Genomic DNA, 19,324 nt, shown 5'->3' with positions numbered 1-19,324 from the left:
CCGGATCCAGCATCAGGGAACGCCTAGACCGGCAGGTGTCTGACTACATTGGGTTAATGGCCGATGTGGGCGCTCTGAGGAGTGATGAACCCCTGGACTACTGGGTGGGCAGGCTTGACCTCTGGCCAGAGCTTGCACAATTTGCAATGGAACTGTTGGCTTGCCCCCCATCCAGTGTCCTGTCTGAAAGGACATTCAGCACAGCAGGGGGGATCATGACCGATAAGTAGGGATGATCGAACTTTTGAAAAGTTTGGTTCGACCAGAACACCCGAATTTCCCAAAAGTTCGGTTCGGATTGCAGAACCCCATTGAAATCAATGGGGCCCGAACTTCTGGAATCAAAAAACACAATTTTGAAGCCCTAAAATCTAATAACTGCCCCTAACAAGTGCCTAGGGTTCTGGGTCATGCCCCAGGGACTATGAATCAGGCAAAAAAAAGTTCTTAAAAATTGTCGTTTTTGATAGAGAGCCAATTATTGAAAAAAAAAATGAGATTTAGTGTCTGGGGGGTCTAAAAAGTGTACCTGTGAAGTTTCAGCTCTGTAGCATGTCCAGAACCAGAATTATAGCATGCCAAACCTTCAAAAGTGACGTTTTTGCTTAACCGCGCCTTTCTTTTGCTCCAAATCAACTGCACAGCCAATGTGTATGATGGGGACATAATGCAGTGCACTTGGAACATGGAACAAGATTTTTTTTTGGAAAAAGGTGCTGTCTCTTTAAATGTGGATATAATTAACGGGTGTATTTTCACAATGGGGCTATTATTACCAAATGTTTTCAAGAAGTCAAAAGATGTATGTAGATGCACTTTATTTCATGTAAAATTGGTGTTTGGTGCACTTTAACTTGAATTCTCACAAGAAACAGACATATATGCACGGATACATTGAGGGTTAGGGGTAGGGGCCACAACGTAGTGCACAGTGAACAAGATTAGAGAGGTTTTGGATGAATACTGTTGTCTCTTGACTTTGAATAGAAGTAAAGGATGCTTAAAAATTGGGCCTTTGGTGGTGCCGACGATGCCTTGACACCATAACCCTATGAAAGTGCTGGTCATGAAGGCAATAATTGCCTTTGTAAGGAAAAAAATTGCAATGATATGCATCTGTGAAACAGGTGCGCAAAAATTGTTGTTTGGGTGTTGGTGAAGCCATACCACTGTAAGCCCAAAGAGCTGGTGTTGAAGTAGGCGAAAAAATTAAGAAGATGTGTACCTGTGGATCAGATGCGCAAACATGGTATTTTTGGTGTTGGCGGAGCCTCCCCACCGTAAGCCCAAAGAGCTGGTGTTGAAGAAGGCGTAAAAATTATGAAGGTGTGCACCTGTGGAACAGGTGCGCAAACATGGTATTTTTGGTGTTGGCGGAGCCTCCCCACCGTAAGCCCAAAGAGCTGGTGTTGCAGAAGGCCAAAAAATTATGAAGGTGTGCACCTGTGGAACAGGTGCGCAAACATGGTATTTTTTGTTTGGCGGAGCCTCCCCACCGTAAGCCAGAAGAGCTTGTGTTGCAGAAGGCCAAAAAATTATGAAGGTGTGCACCTGTGGAACAGGTGCGCAAACATGGTATTTTTTGTTTGGCGGAGCCTCCCCACCGTAAGCCCAAAGAGCTGGTGTTGCAGAAAGCCAAAAAATTATGAAGGTGTGCACCTGTGGAACAGGTGCGCAAACATGGTATTTTTTGTTTGGCGGCGCCTCCCCACCGTAAGCCCAAAGAGCTGGTGTTGCAGAAGGCCAAAAAATTATGAAGGTGTGCACCTGTGGAACAGGTGCGCAAACATGGTATTTTTTGTTTGGCGGAGCCTCTCCACCGTAAGCCTAAGAGCTGGTGTTGCAGAAGGCCAAAAAATTATGAAGGTGTGCACCTGTGGAACAGGTGCGCAAACATGGTATTTTTGGTATAACTAAAATGAGGTTCTGTGAACCTAAACAGAACGAGAGGAGGGTTGGAGGGTGGCACCCTGGTCCAGGCTTAAACTGAGGCTCAGCTGCCACATCGCAACGATAGACTAGTCTACAACGTTTGCATCAGGTGCATCAAAGCTTGATACCCACGACTGATTCATTTTAATGAATGTCAAACGGTCGACTGAGTCGGTGGAGAGTCTCGTTCGTTGGTCTGTGACGAATCCTCCTGCTGCGCTGAATGCCCGTTCCGATAGGACACTGGAAGAAGTATGCCAGTGGATCAGATTCCTCACATGAAAAGCCCTCTGTCACTTTGTGCCCTGACGTAATCGTCCACCATGTGATGCAGTCGACGCTGTCGATGCGATGTGGCAGCTGAGAGGCCTGGGCGGTGAGGACTAAAAAAAAGACCGAAAGGCATCCGTCAACCGCACGCCTTCTCCAACGCTCCTCTCGTGACCAGCAGTAGAGTCCATGGTAGGTTGTCCCCGTCCCTGCACCCCACGGGAGTCGGGGAACGTGTTCACCATAATCCTCTTGAGACTGTCGTCAAGGGATTTGATCCTGTGGACTCTCTGGGTGGATGGGAAAAGCTCAGAGACTTTTGACTTGTACCGGTGGTCAAGTAGGGTGGCCAACCAATAGTGGTCAGTCTCTTTAATGGCCTTGTTTCTGGGGTCCTTTCGCAGGCTCTGCAGCATGATGTTTGCCATGCGTCACAAATTTGCAAAGGCCTCAGAAGCTGACTCCTCGGGGGTCACTCAAAACGACATGATCTTGAACGTGCTCTTCCTCCTCCCAGCCACGTACTACTCCAAAGTGTCCCGAGGGAGTCAAACTAGGCCTTGCAGATTGCCGCATGTCTTCCTCCTCCTCCTCAAAGCCTGCAAAAGTTCCAGAAGAATCGTCCTCCTCCTCCTCCTCTCCCACCCCTGGATCCTGCTCGGGCCTCTGGGAGATAGGCATAATGGGGTCAGGATTCTCAGGATAAAGGGGGCCTTGAGAGGCAAGGAAGTCCTCCTCTTCCTCCTGCTGCTCTGCCTCCAGTGCCCTGTCCATAATGCCACGCAGAGTGTGCTCCAACAAAAACAGGACCAGTAGGGTGTCACTGATGCATGCACCGTCCCGGCTGACCATCCTTGTGGCCTCCTCAAATGGCGAGAGGACAGCGCATGCATCCTTAATCAAAAGCCACTGCCGTGGCAAAAAAAAGCCCAGGCGCGCTGAGCCAGTGCTGATGCCGTACTCGCAGAGATATTCATTGAGGGCCCTCTGCTGCGTGTACAGGCGCTGCAGCATAGCCAAGGTGGAGTTCCTGCGGGTGGGCATGTCACAGACGAGGCGGTGTACCGGCAGGTGAAACTCGCGATGCACTTCGGCCAAACGTGCAGTGGCACTGTACGACCGCCTGAAGTGACTGCACACCCTTCTTGCCATCCTTAGCACATCCTGCATTCCCGGGTACGAGTTCAAAAACCGATGTACCACGAGATTCAGGACATGCGCTGTTTGCAGACGTGGGGGCAATACTGGCTGCAGCACCGAGCTCTGGCTACAATCCCTTCCGCTGGCAAGCAGTGTCACCCAATGAGCAGTGACAGAAATGTACCGTCCCTGCCCATGTTTGCTTGACCAAGTGTCAGCCGTCAGGTGTATCTTACGGCTGACTGACTTGGCCAGGGACGACATTACATTGCCTTCCACATGTTGGTATAGGGATGGCAGGGCCTTACGGGCAAAGTAATGCCGACTTGGCACCTGCTACTGTGGAACTGCACATTTTGCAAAGTTGCGGAAGGGAGCAGACTCTACCAGTTTATATGGTAAGAGTTGCAGAGCCAGTAGTTTTGCCAAACTACTATTTAGACGCTGGGCATGTGGGTGGCGGGGAGTATACTTTTTTTTTTCGTTCCAGCATGTATGGAATCGAAATTTGCCATCTAGATGTTACAGCTGGTGGTGTGCTGGAGGTAGATGCGACACTGCCTGCTATATCATCATCCCTGTCAGTGGAGGCTGCCAACAGGTGACGAGTGACTACAGCAGGGACAGACTGATGTGCAGGTGGAGCATGAGGAGGAGCACGAGGAGGATTAGGAGGCCGACTGACCAATCTTTGGCCCTTTTGCGGGTTCTTCAAATGCTCCTGCCAACGGGCAAAGTGGTGGGTTGTCAAATGCCTGGTTAGGCAGCTTGTACCCAAGTGGTTGACATTTTTGCCACATTTTATTCCCTTATGACAAATCTTGCAGATCGCAACTGTTCGATCTGCATGATATGTCTCAAAAAAGGCCCAGCAAGAAGAGGTTTGTATAGTGGCCCGGGAGACAACAGGTGCGGCCTTAGATGGAGTGGGCCATCTGCTCTCCCCTCTTGCTTGCTCTGCCTCCTCCTCAACCTCAGACCCAACATCAGACTCCATAAAGGACTGAGCATCAGGCGTGGCCCGGGAGACAACAGGTGCAACCTTAGATGGAGTGGGCCGTCTGCTCTCCCCTCTTGCTTGCTCTGCCTCCTTTCCGCAGCAGGGCCACGTAGGCCTTTCCTTGGTTTACCTGACATAGTTGTCACTGAGGCTTTGGCAACTCTGCGCGGGGAAATTCACCTGCAAAACGCACACTGCTATGCGACCCAAAGTTGTTGCTAAATACAGCAGATGTGTGTGACGCACAGTAGCAAAGCCTTTTGCAAAGTGGACTTAACGCTTACAAGAACAGGCGTTAAGTTGTCACTGAGGCTTTGGCAACTCTGCGCGGTGAAATTCACCTGCAAAACACACACTGCTATGCGACCCAAAGTTGTTGCTAAATACAGCAGATGTGTGTATCGCTGCAATGTATTTTGCTGACTAGCAAGCACGTATACCTGCTGTAGATATATCAGCAGTGCAACGTGCTCACTAGATGGAACCCTGACACTTAAAACTATCCCTACAAAAACTAGATTGTTGAATCTAACTATAGTGGTATATAGTACCCTAACTACACTGCATATCCCTTTCCTCACACTAAAAGAATAGCTCCATTCAGCAGAAGAAATAATTTCTAACTGACACTGTCCCTTTTAATTTTTTATTTTTTTTTCTAACTCAAACAGCACAATCGCTGTATTTCTAACTACACTGACTGTCTGTAAGCTGAATGCTCTTCTGCTGATATGGAGCTTTACAAGCACTCGGCTATGCAGCAAACGTTGTGTAACAAAGCAGGAGTAACACAAATGCTTCCACTCTCTTCCACAGCCTCTGTATTACAGTGCTAGAGGTTAGGCGGGGCTATGTTATATACTGGGGGGCGTATTCACTCCTGATTGGCCTCTGGTCCCCGTAGTCCCTCCAATCACATTCCTAGCAGACTCCTGCCCCCTCATTGGCTTTTGCTGATGTTTCTAGGCCAATCACTGGCTTTTAAAGCCCACTTCCTGTCCCTTTGCACTTTGGACGGTTCTGGGGACCGAATACCAAACTTTTACCACAAAAAGTTCGGAATTCGGCCGAACTTTGAACACCCAATGCTCGGGTCGAACCAATGGTCATCCCGAACCGTTCGATCATCCCTACCAATAAGCTCACTCGCCTAGCTCATGACAGTGTTGACTACCTCACATTTATAAAAATGAATGAGGCATGGATCTCAGAGGAATTCAACACATGTGACCAGTAGACCATGTTTGATTAAAATTCCTCATGACAGGCCACAAATATCCACCAGACCGCCAACCACCCATAACAATCCATGGTCCTTGTCTTCGGTAAATACAGCGGCATAAAAGGCATTTTATGTCCATTGAATGCCAAATTTTTGGGGCCTTTCATGGCCGACAATTATTTATCCTGTCAATGCCTAATGTACCTCCAGCCACAGAATACAACGTTCTTAGCTGTCAGGTGAATGCTTGTGGGCTAATTTTTGGGGCCTGGAATGGGCGACACTTACTTCTGTATCATGTGAATGCCTAATGTACCTTCAGCCACAGAATACAACGTTCTTTGCTGTCAGGTAAACGCATGTGGGCTAACTTTTGGGGCCTGGAATGGGCGACACTTACTTATTTATCCTGTGAATGCCTAATGTACCTTCAGCCACAGAATTCAACGTTCTTTGCTGTCAGGTGAACGCTTGTGGGCTAATTTTTGGGGCCTGTAACGGCCGGAGCGACACTTACTTCTGTATCCTGTAAAAGCCTAATGTACCTTCAGCCACAGAATACAACGTTCTTTGCTGTCAGGTAAACGCATGTGGGCTAACTTTTGGGGCCTGGAATGGGCGACACTTACTTATTTATCCTGTGAATGCCTAATGTACCTTCAGCCACAGAATTCAACGTTCTTTGCTGTCAGGTGAACGCATGTGGGCTAATTTTTGGGGCCTGTAACGGCCGGAGCGACACTTACTTCTGTATCCTGTAAAAGCCTAATGTACCTTCAGCCACAGAATACAACGTTCTTAGCTATCAGGTAAACGCATGTGGGCTAATTTTTGGGGGCTGTAATGAGCGACACTTACTTATTTATCCTGTGAATGCATAATGTACCTCCAGCCACAGAATACAACGTTCTTTGCTGTCAGGTAAACGCATGTGGGCTAACTTTTGGGGCCTGGAATGGGCGACACTTACTTATTTATCCTGTGAATGCCTAATGTACCTTCAGCCACAGAATACAATGTTCTTTGCTGTCAGGTGAACGCATGTGGGCTACTTTTTGGGGCCTGTAATGGCCGGACGACACTTACTACTGTATCCTGTGAATGCCTAATGTACCTTCAGGCACAGAATACAACGTTCTTTGCTGTCAGGTAAACGCATGTGGGCTAATTTTTGGGGCCTGGAATGGGCGACACTTACTTCTGTATCCTGTGAATGCCTAATGTACCTTCAACCACAGAATACAACGTTCTTTGCTGTCAGGTGAACGCCTGTTGGCTAATTTTTGGGGTCTGTACTGGCCGACACTTACTTCTTTATCCTGTGAATGCAGAATGGAATTGAAAATCAATGGGTCTGTAAACGTTCCGCCAAATTGTGGAACGGATGCGGACCCATTTTACAGACGTGTGAATTTACCGGCTGCTGTCAGTTCTGACTGATTTAGGAAAAAAAAAATATATATATTTTTGCTGGAAAAAAAAAAAAATTATATGGCAACTTTTCCAATAGCAATACTTCTGTTATGATAGTGTCCAATGTTGTGGGATTATTTGTGCACAGCTAGTAAGTATTTTATGGCTGCAAATATGACCTGAAGGTTTTTAAAGTTCGCCTGCCATTAAAGTCAATGGGGCCTGCCACGAACTTGCGGTTCGCGAAAATTTGAGAAAGTTTGCGGATAACGTTCGCGAACCGCCCCGGCCGATGTTCGTCAATCACTAATATACAGTTTGCCAATGAACATCTAAATGATTCAAAGAAGTATTAGGAGAAAGTGCTATGGTCAGATGAGATCATAATTGAGCTCTTTGGCATTAATATGACTCGCCGTGCTTGGAGGAAGAAAATGTTGACTATGACCCTAAGAACACCGTCCCTACAGTCATGCAGGTGGAAACATTATGCTTTGGGCCTGTTTCTCTGCTAAAGGTACAGACTGACTTTGCCACATTGAGGGCAATAGATGGGGCCATGTATTGTAAAATCTTGGATGAGAACCTTATTCCTTCAGCCAGAACACTGAAGATGGGTCATGGATGGGTCTTCCAGCATGACAATGACCTAAAACATATTGCCAAGGCAACAAAGAAGTGGCTCAAGAAGAAGCACCTTAAGGTCAAGGAGTGACCTAGCCAGTCTCCAGATCTTAATTCTATAGAAAATTTATGGAGGGAGCTGAAACTTTGAGTTGCCAAGCGACAGCCAAGAAACCTTGAGGATTTAGAGAAGATCTATATAGAAGAATGGATCAAAATCCCTCCTGGGAGGTGCACAAACATGGTAACCAACTACAAAAAATGTCTTACCTCTGTGCTTGCCAACAAGGGTTTCTCCACCAAGTACTAAGTCATGTTTTGCTTGGGGATCAAGTACTTATTTTACTCACTGAACTGCAACTTAATTTATAACATTTGTATTATGTGTTTTGCCTGGATTTTTGGTTGATATTCTGTCTCTATTATTTAAGATACACCAATGATAAAAAATGATAGACCCTTCATTTCTTTGTAAGTGGGCCAATATACAAAATCTGCAGAGGATCAAACATTATTTCCCCCACTGTATGTATCCCTGCTGGGGAGATTTTTCTTCGCCTTTTTGATATTTTCCCTCACTGCCTGTAGTGTTTCTGCAACAGATTGTCCCCAGTGTGGTCAGAGACAGAAATAAGAGCCAGGCACATTGTGTGAAGTGCAGCATTATGTTTTATTATAAGTCAAAATCAGTTAAAGCCAATGCATATCAGGGTCTATTTCACCATGCTTTGACAAATGCTGAAGAAAGGAAATCAAAAATGCCCTGGTATTTCTAGTGTGGTCCTAGAGAGTAACTTCCAAGGATCTGTTACTGCAACTTTGAACTTCTAGAACAAACCCTTCTGTTTGGTCCCTTCTTCCTGTGATTGTTTTTAAATTGGTGCACACCCCAGATCCAATACTACACTGTGTTCAATTGCAGTTCAATCTGACCCAGGGCAAGAGAAGCCTTGTGTCATATGAGGCTATCACATTAGACAGGGGTGTAGCTGCAAATGCAGAAATTTGATTTGTAATTGACACCTCTAGTTGGTGTAAACCATAAAAATACATACCTAGTATAGTTAAAGAGTAACTCCACTTTTGTGGGGAAAACAATAGCAAAAAAATAAAAATCGAGCATATACAATTGCGACACAAGTCATACTGCAATGGAATGTTCTAAAAATTACCTTTACTTTTCAATCTGCAGAGCTGTCATTTTCTGTAAAATACAATGCAATATGGCTACTTGGAGGTGTTCTGTACGCAGATGGTGTACAGAACGCACCCTGGAAATGTTATTTCCTGCTTGTGTGATTGGCTTCCTGATTTTCCCAGAAGTCTGCACTAAGATACAATTCAGATTTTGGGCCTCCCTGCAAGAGAAATGTAATTTTTGATGAGATACTCCCAGAGGGAAATCATGTCTAAGGGATGCAGACCCTGCTATTTTCCCTATTTAGAGCCCTGCAGGTGCAGCAGCTGATTGATAATTATAAAACCGCTCCCATACAGATTCACTCGACACAGACACAGAAAAACAAACAGTTATTTCTTCAGAATAACAAAAGGTAGGAATCTGCAACAAAGTTTGTTAAAATCTTCGCAATGTACATAGGTCACTCAGAGGGAACATTTTTTTGTTTTGTTTTTTTCAACAAAAGTGGATTTACTTTTTAAAAATGTTTTTTTTTTTTTTTTTTTGCAATTGAACACCCAGTTAGAAGCCATAAAGGTTTATTACAGAGTATGCAAAACAGAGCCTGCCTTTTATTACATAGGTCTGATTTTCATCTCACACTGTTTGTAGGAGTAGTTGTAGCCTTTGCCAGTTTGCCAGTTTATACCATCAGCAAAGGATTCGTGGTTTCCTAGCAAGTACTGTCCATTCAGATTGGCAGAATGGCACTGATTGTGCCACCAGGGTCCTTTATAGATCTGGACACAATCGTGATGTTGGTCTGTGTCATTATCCTGGTCAGTAGTGGAGAACTTCATCCCATTGTGAGGTGTCATTGAGTCTCCTGAATGAATGACATTAATGTGACACATATAATCAACCAGTCTACTATGATATAGTAGAGATACTACAAGAGATAAGACTCTCATAACTTCACCAGTAAATAAGCCATATTGCCCACCACTCCAGTACTGACCCTGCATTGCCTGATTGGGACTGGTTTCACACTTTTGCGATGCTGGAAACTCTAAAAATCCTGTGCGGGTTCCCACATTGCACCTGAATTCATAGTGACATCTGTCAACAGCTGTGGGTGTAAATGTGAAGTTAATGACACCCCCAGATCGATTCACAAATCGCAGTGTGAACTGTGAAATGGTACAGGAATTGGATTGCATGGGTGTGAACACCCATGCGATCCGATTTCAGTGCGGACCAATAATGGGTCTTCCATCATTTTGGTGCGAATGCGATTCAATTTCATCTATACAGTTTGTATGGCTGAATTTGCATCGCACAGACATCACATGTGATGTGCACAGCAATGCGGTGAGAATTACATGCAATGTATGTGTTCACGCCAGTGTGAACCCAATCTTAGTAAAACAATAGGTGTGAGTGAGCCTTTATAGTTGATAATTCCTCAGCTGTGTTCCCAGAGAGTTTTTTAATTTCGTTGAAAATATTTAAAATGCATATGAAGCCAAAACTTTTTTAGTTTTAACGTTTGGATTGTTCAGATGACAATTCATCATTTTTGGATTTCCCTTCCCTTTTCTGTCTCTGTGACAATGGTCACCACCAGAACAAATAGTTACATCTACGGGGGAACCCATTAGCAAAAATATGGCGTCTTTGTCACAAGCATTTCCTTGTGTAAAAAAATAACTGTGTTAACTCCTGCGCAACCTCTAGTTGAGAATATAACCCTTTATTTTACTTTGGATCAAATATCATGACCTGTGATGATCAGTAATGCTAAAACCCCTCAAATGCACCTAATCAATGTAAAATTAAAAGACACTTTAAAAAAAATGTATTTATATTATAAGCTTAGATTAGCTAGGTGCCCCCTTAAGGAGCAAAAAGACCAGTTTCACCTTGCTGGGTATATATCACTTCCATAATTCCAAATGACGATGACGTAATTTGCTCTTCCCCCACAGGTTTCACCACTGTCACATGACTTCCTCAAGGGTTATTATTATTTGATAGTAGTTTTTTTTTTTAAGTATTCATTATTTTTAAGCAGAGAGGTATGTCACCACAAGGTGGCACTGTGGACACCAACATAATAAACTATAATTGACCAATTTTTGAATAAAGATGTTCACATTTTAGTTGATTTGAGTGTTGGTGCCTAAAAAGTCCTTCTTCTTTTGAAAACTTTATTCTGTTCATTGCTTTTACATCCATTAAGTGCATCTGGAGTTGACCCCTGAGGAGGTATCACCATTATTGATAAAGACAAGAGTCACGATAATTGATGTTCTTGAAGGCTTTTATTTATTTTAAGCTAAGCTTACATAAATTAAGGGAGGTTTTCAGGACTTTATTATGATCTTTATAAAGGTAGTGCAGCATTATTTATTCAATCACATTTCCTTGTGTAAACTACTACAGGTGGTCCCTGGGTTACAAACATCCGACTTAGGCCCCTTTCACACAGGCGGACCGTTCAGATCCGCCTGTCAATTTTTTTGGCGGATTTGAACGGTCCCCCCATGCATTCCTATGGGGCATCGGATGTCAGCGGAGACATGTCCGCTGACATCTGATCCGTCAAATCTGGACGGATGGAAACCCTATTTTCCATCCGTCCAGCGAATCGGATCGGATGAGAACGGACCGACGGTCCGTTCCCATCCAATTTCCCCCATAGAGATGCATAGGGAACTGACAGCTGTGTCTCCGCACACAGCGCGGAGACACAGCTGCCATCCTCCTACTTAGCGGGGAATCGGCAGAAAAACGGACTCAGTCCGACGGACGGAGTGTGTGAAAGGAGCCTTAAAAACGACTCCTACTTACAACAGGAAGAAGGGAAGGGAGACAACAGGAAGTAAGAGGAAATCTATACCTAGGAAGGGAAATTTCACTCCTGTAGGAGTTCTCATGGGAAAAAGGTGTCTCCACTGAAGCTTTATCACCAATCCTTGTTTCCACAACCAAAATTTTCAAAATCTATTCTGTCATAGGGACAGAAAGTGAGGTGAAATCTTCGGCACAGGGGCCCAGACAGCTAAACAAACATTACAGGGGTGTTAACCCTTCCCTATGATATCCAAAAAACTTAAAAAGACCAGTTCAGACTTAAAAACAAATTCAACTTAAGAACAAACCTACAGACCCTATCTTGTTTGTAACCCAGGGACCGCCTGCAGTCCCAATAATGCACCATGTTATAGAGATATAGAAAGGCAGTCATGTATGAAGTCCAGCTGGTGTGACAACTATGGCTCTTTTTATGGGTGTAGTGTAGAAATTAGCATAGCCACAAAGAGACATGAAGTGCATTATCTACAGGATTAGCAGGTAAAAATAAAAAGCCTGAAAAATGAAAACGAATGCAGCCACTATATCTAAGAAATGGTAAACTGCAATACAATACATTTTTGTTTTTGTGTTTAGATACACTTTAACCAATTTTCGGCCCGCCGCAGTACATTTATTTGCCTGCATGAACCTGGAAGACAGTGCTGCCATTCGCTGCAGGATAAGCTGATCAACAGGTCCCAGTCAATGATTTATGGCCGGCATTTGCTGATTGGCTCAGCAAATGACAAAAGAAAGCCCTATTTCGGTAAAAAAAACACAGGGCTCCCTTTGTACAGCGATGTGCCGTATTTTTTCTCCCAGCAAAGTAGGGAGTAAAAACTGGCACATTGCTAAGTAAAACACCACACAGTAAACACACTTAACATTGTTAGGCACACATTTAACCCCTTGATCTGCCTAGATGTTACCCCTTCGCAGTTCCCCTTTAAGGCCCGATTCACACCTATGAAGGTTGCAGTTTGCATATTCCGTGTGCATTTTGCGTTTTTTAATACACATTTCTGAGCCAATGAAGTCTATGGAACCAAAATCCAGAAAAAAATTCCCTGGCCCTTTCCATAAAATGTACAGATGTGAACTTGACCCGTTGGAAACCATGTTAATTGGACTGTAGTGTGTTTTGGCAAAACTGAAAACGCACTAAAAAATGCTTAGGTGGGAACCAGACCTAAGTTGCTGATCGCCACCATTAGAAGTATGAAAAAATACAGTAAATAAATAAAAATTACAGAATCTATACCATAGTTTTTAGACACTATGACTGTCACGCAAACCGATCAATATAAACTTATTCGTATTTTTTTTTTACCAAAGACATGTAGCAATATATATTTTGCCCCCATTTTTTTTTTTAATTGGATATGTTTTATAGCAGAATGTAGAAAATATTATGTTTTTTTTTTTTTTTTTTCAAAATGTTGTCTTTTTCCATTTATATTACAAAAAATAAAAAGGCCAGTGGTAATCAAATACCACCAAAGAAAAAGCTCAATTTGTGTGAAAATAATTATATAAATTTTGATTATGTACAGCATTACATAACCGCCCATTTGCCAGGTAAAGTATCGCAGTGCTGAACTGCAAAAAATTGCCGGGTCATGAAGGCAGTAAAGTCTTCCGGAGCTCAAGTTGTTAAAGCCTCTGTTAGGTTTTTGCCATTTCCTGTCCCTCTAAGGCATGGGTGTCCAACCTTTTGGCTTCTCTGGGCCTCATTGAGTGTAGAGAAATTTTCTTGGGCCGCATATAAAATATATACTATAGTTAAGGTATATAAGTAATAAAACGCTGCTGCGCCCTTCCCAAGCTGCCACACCCCCCCCCCCTCAGCACTAATTTAACACAACTAGTGGATGATCCCCTCCGAGGCAGCCTCTGCCTACAGTTAGTTGGAAGCCGCCGTGGCCGTGCCCCTGACTCGACTTCCTTCCTCCCCAGCAAAAAACAAAAAATTGTCAGGGGGCAGTGGGCGGCATTGCCTGCGGTTCCGGGCCGCATGGGGCCCCGCCGGGCCGCAGGTTGGACATGCCTGCTCTAAGGTCTGGTTCACACCTATGCATTTTTTAGTGCGTTTTCAGTTTTGAATGAGACACACTATAGTCAATTTAACATGGCTTCCTATGGGTCACCTTCACATCTATGCATTTTAAGGAAAGGGCCAGGGACTTTTTTCTGGTTTTTGGTTCCATAGACTTCAATGGACACAAAAACATGTATTGAAAAACGCAAAATGCACCTGGAATATGCAAACTGCAACCTGAATAGGTGTGAACCAGTCCTAATATTTTATGTGATTGCATCTTAGAGATGAATAGGCTAGCTTTTAAGTAAGCCTGCTCTCAATTGATTTAGTACCATGTATGTTTTACCTCTTCTCTTATAGATTAAACCTAAAAACATCAAATGGCCTATTAAACCTCAAACCGAGGTGTATACACTAGAAGATTATGGAAAATTGTTATCAAATACTTACCGTAATTTTCTTTTCCTGCCCTATACTCACGTCAGCACGCACACAATGGGTTAACACCTCCTCTGGAGCCCACCGGACCACCTCTTCCCAGCTAAAGACAGCCCCTCCCCCACTGAAGTGTTCGATAACCTAGCCTGCAACAAGACACTAGGGAGGGAGTCCTGTGCTAACGTGAGGATAGGCCAGGAAAAGAAAATTACGGTAAGTATTTGATAACAATTTTCCATATTCCTGGCCCACCTCCCGTCAGCACACAATGGGATATAATTAGCTGAATAAATGGGTGGGAAAGAACACATGAAAAGCAAAACATTAACAATCCAAGAAAAGATGCCAAAGACAAAAATAATTTATATGTCTCGTCCCAAACTTTACATACTTGCTGACTGCACGCCTAGCATGTAAATTCAAATGAAGGGCTAGCCATCTCTCATATATTCTTCACTGAAATCCTGGCATAACTGCCCCAAAGGCCGCCACCCCTCTGGTCAAAGAAGCTTGCCCCTGTTCAGAAAGGCCTACTTCCTGCATGCCAATCTAATCACCCCGGTAAACCAATAGAAGAAGACTCAAGAACCCGACGGTGAAAAAAAAAAGGATTGTCCACTTTTCTCATGTCTTTGACCTTTCCAAGTACATGGTTAGCAACTTGTGTAAGGACCTAAAGTCTTCCTGCTGTGTACTCAGTTACTCCATGTGAATGCTTGGATGGACTGCCCCCAGGTTTTCCTGGAAACTGGATACCACTTGGAGATGGACATAGTATCATTATTTCTGGTAAAAAAGACACAAAAGTGATATTTGCAGGAAAGTGCTGCAATCTCCAAATCCTTCTGTCTGAAGCAACTGCTGTCGGAAGTACTAGTTTTACCACTGGGAACCACAATATAAATGAAGCTATTGAAGCAAAGGGTGCCTGTACTAGTGTTTTAAGAGCCAAGCCCAAATCCCATGATGGGAAAAAGGATTTCCTTGGTGGCCTTATATGGATTACAGCCTGCATGAAGCATTTGTTCAATGGCTCTTCCTCCTATCTGCAGCTTGAAAAAAGGGCAGAGACCTGTACTTTAATTGAGTTGTATGCCAGACCAACCTCAAACGCTGAATATAAGAATGTCCAAGATATTGGCTAGAGCTGGGGACACAAGAGAGGAAAAAAAAAACTTTGCTGGGCAAACAGAACAAACTTCCTTCATATCATCTTATATGTAGCGTCCATGGTCTTGTGGTCTTCAAGGTCTGAACCACCTCGGATGAGAATCCCTGCACCTCTAGTCCAGTCAATTCAATAGCCAGACAATTAAGAGTCTCACTGGATAGGGGTGCTGCCATTGACGTTGGCATAAAAGATCTTATTGTTTGACTGGAAACAGGATTGGTGGTGTGGATGATATCTGAGGGAAGCAATTAAAAAGTAAGGCCTCCTCGGCAGGTGGAAAGCACCTGTATGGCATAAACGTACTCTGTCCAAATGATCAGAAGAATCTTTATAAATCAAGGACACTGGAGGAATACGAACACCAACAGAAAAAAAACCATGGCACTGTGAATCCACCTTGTATTACTTCACCTTTGTACCTTGTTACAAATACCGAAAGATGCGTGTTCAATAGACTCTCTATGAGAACTACCGCTGGAAGGCCCCATAGAGCCAATACTAGTTGAGGTACGTATTGTTTGAAAATAATTTGCATAACTGATCCATTAGTGGATCCTGCTTTTCCCAGTAAGTAGACTGCTGTTAACTGCTTATAAGCGGCTCTCCGTCCAGCAAAACATTTTATTACGAAAAGTAACAGGAAAAGAAAGACACTTGGCGCCCCCTTGGTGGGCAATATAGGCTACTGCTGTCTTGTTGTCAGTAATAAGCTTCACTCGGGCCCCTTGGAGTAAGATCCTGAAAAGGCTTGCAATGCTAGAAAAAAAACTGCCTTACATTCAAGACAGTCAGAGCATCTGCATTCCACTAGGTTCCAATGACCTTGCACTTGTCTCCGCAGACTAGAGGCAGACTGGCATCCGACGTCAGAATTATTCCATCTCCTGGGCTGAGAGGGACACTGGGGTCCAAAACTCCAGTTTTTGCTCATTTGTGCAGACAAAAAGACCTTCTGGTGCATAGGCAGCCCACCCCATTGACAGAGTAAGGCAAATTGAAAAGCCCTAATGTGCCACCTGGCCCAAGGCAGAACTGGAATGGCTGCTGTAAAACATCCCAATGGGGACAATGCAGTCCTTCGCTGACATAAATTATGTCTCCATGACTCTTCGTTTTAGTCATTTGGAAAACCACTTGAATTTTTTGGGCATGAAAAACGACTCCGATCCCTCATAGATTAAGAAGGGAATAACTGCTTTTCCTGTTTGTTCACTTGTCGACTGAACTTGAAAAACGATTTCTAGGACAAGGTTGTGATGCTTTGCAACCTACTGGCTTACACCTGCGACAATCAAAAACATTGTCCAAGTAGTGGTAGAGCCTTATCCCCAAAGACAAATTACTGCCACTACTGCCAACAAAATGTTCAAAAAGTTTCTTGGTGCTATGTCAATTCGAAAAATGACAAACACCTGAACTGGAAAATACAGCCGGTCACTGCAAATCTCAGATGTCTCTGGTGTTATGCACCGATTGGTACATGGAAATATACGTCAGTCAGGTAGATTGACTAACTGGTCCCAATGCTGAGCTATCGCCATGACAGTTTGCATGGACTCCATCTTGAATCTTTTGTTGCGTATGTACCCATTCAATTTCTTCAAATCCCGACAGTTGGGAAAGTTCCTGATGCCTTGGGTACTAGATAGAATGGGAAGAAACCCCCAGATTTGTTCTTCTGGCGGCAGCAGCACTATGGACTTGTTGCAGTAGAATTCTTGTACGTAATATTGCAGTAATTCTTTCTTCTTGGGATCTGTTGATCAGGAATAAAAGGATTTGGTGATTGTACTCCCAGCTAACTGTCTTTGAGGTTTGTCTCCCAAGCCCTCCAAAAAGGAGGCTATCCTAGTTCCCACTGGAAGACAATGTTCAGGCCCACCTTCAAAAGACTTTCCAGATGTCTAGCAGCCTGCTCTGGATTTGATTCCATGTAAAAAGGAAGTTCAAGCTCCTGTCAGTGTGATCTGGTAAGTTTCAGCCTGGCCTATAAGATTGGCCTCCTGTACCCTTCTGAAGATTGACCGACTTGAGAAAAAAAAAAAGACGGCCGTTTCCTCTTGTTAGACTGTGGCCACAATCTCAACATTTCTTTTGTCAGTCACTCGCTTTGTCCAGCGTTTTGTCAAACAACAACCTCCTATTATGGAGAATATTACAAAGGGCTTGTGTGGAAGCTTCATCCACCCACATCAGTGTGACCTGATGTGCCAGCCCTAAAACTAGGTCTACTGAAGCCAAAAGTCAGCAGCCAGGTTTAAGTCCTTCAGAACCATGCCCACTCCTGCATGTTCCACTGGAAGTAAAGGCCATTTCATAATGCTTTAAACATCACAGTTAATGCTGTGGCTAGTCAGCAGGCAAAAAAACCTGGCACAGTATAGATTTTGTGCAAGTCTGCGGGCCAGTTGACCACAACTTTTGAGTTGAAGGGGCCTTTCTGCATGCACGATTTGAAGTGTTCGGGTGCTTTTTTTTTTTTTTTAATGCGTTTTTCCATGTTACAGATGCGTTCCATACAGAAAAAGTGCAACATGTTCTCCTTTAGTTGACTGTACTGGAACACACTGCACTGGTGTGGCGTTGGCCATTGGAATCCATGGTAAACACTGTTCATGCATCTTTTACTCAGGATAAAACGCATTGGACTGCATCTGGTGTGAACCAAGACCACTTTTCATAGGATCCCTAAAGGTATTGAAAGGCAAAAACACTTATGCACCAGACACTAGCAGGCCCCATCCACTCCTGGAAGTGCGTTGCTTAAACATGCATCAGCCAGCTTCATTGGATAAGGCTTGGAGACCTTTAATGTAGTCTGGTCTCCTTATCAGATCTCTCTCATTCTTCCTCAATGAGCTTTTAACTTTATCGTCATGGGAAAAGAAGGCCCTTCCTTTTTCGCATCTGGAAATCTCTGTGTGCTGTCCGTGATGTTGTGCCTGAGTCTTGAATGTGGTATGGATATTTGCTGCATACTTTCTGCTACAGCCTCTAGGCTTTGAAATTTGTGCATCCACTCCTTATCCATTGTCATTTGAGGCAATACATGCAAATGAATTTCCCATCACTGCAGACTGCATGCATCCAGGGCTGGGCAAGGCATTTTCTATTGCGCTGATTTAAACGCATGTGAGCCATTGCCATGTGAGCTGCTTGAGGAGCATGAAAGCCGCCCTGTGTGGGAATCTGAGGAATGCATATTGTCCTGGTCGGGAGATGACCAGTGGCGGGTCTTAGGTTTTGAATTTAGGGCCTCTGCACCGAAAAAAAAAAAAAAAATGCAAAACACCATACTTTGAATTCCTTGAGTACTCTTTTAAAAATTGTCCCACGCTGCCCCCATCCTACCTTTGCTAATCTTCTGTGCCACTGACAGGTATGGTGAGCTCATACAAAAAAGAAATATGGAAAAAAATCATGATTCTCTCACCAAGAAAAAAACAGGTACTCTGTCCCTTTTAGACCCCTCTGCTTTCATCTACTTACTTCAGAAGCAGCAGCAGGTGAGGCCAGGCAGTCCTTCAAGAGGAAGACAGGAGACACAGAATCTGAGACAAAAACCAGTCAGACTGTCTAACCCCCGGGAACACAGTGCAGCACAGCACAAGAGAAAACTGGCAGGACTGCAGAGAGGAGAGAAACCAGTTCCTTTGCCGGCTCTAAAGCCCCGTACACACGTACCGATCGTCGGCCGAACGATCGGCCGTCTTTTGTCCGAGGGCTGTCTTGTCTGTTGAAAAGTGCAAAAGACTGCACACGAATTTTGTCGGCCAACAACAGCCGACTGCAGAAGTGATGTCATGTGATGGTTAACTTTGCTTGTCTTTATTCTTTTCTGAGCATGCCCAGTCTTGCAAATCTGCTGTCTATCGGCCGAAATCTGTACTGACTGGCGAACAATCAGCCATTCTGGTGTTGGCCAACAAAAATTTTAATGCTTGCACGACAGATTCTGTTCAGCCGAAAATGCGCTGTCGGCTGTCAGAAGCATCATACTAACAAGCCTACAATCGGCCGATCGGTCGTCGGCCGAATCTTTACGGCCGACAATCGGTACGTGTGTATGGGCCTTAAGACTGTTTAAGCTGCTG

General features: G+C 44.2%; 1 protein-coding gene across 1 annotated transcript in view; it reads right to left on the bottom strand.

The window, feature by feature from the left end:
* Nucleotides 1-9,349: 9,349 nt before the first annotated feature.
* The window catches only part of LOC309560566 (ficolin-1-like), a 39,759-nt gene continuing 29,784 nt past the window's right edge, over nucleotides 9,350-19,324 (bottom strand). Inside the window, exon 9 of the mRNA XM_082264191.1 lies at nucleotides 9,350-9,607. Within this exon, the coding sequence (XP_082120317.1) occupies nucleotides 9,357-9,607 (251 nt within the window). The 3' untranslated portion in view covers nucleotides 9,350-9,356. The remainder of the gene's footprint in view (nucleotides 9,608-19,324) is intronic.

This window comes from Pelophylax lessonae, assembly GCF_965119305.1.
Source record: "Pelophylax lessonae genome assembly, chromosome: 7".
Lineage (NCBI taxonomy): Eukaryota > Metazoa > Chordata > Amphibia > Anura > Ranidae > Pelophylax > Pelophylax lessonae.
This window is presented reverse-complemented; position numbering and strand designations above follow the sequence as displayed.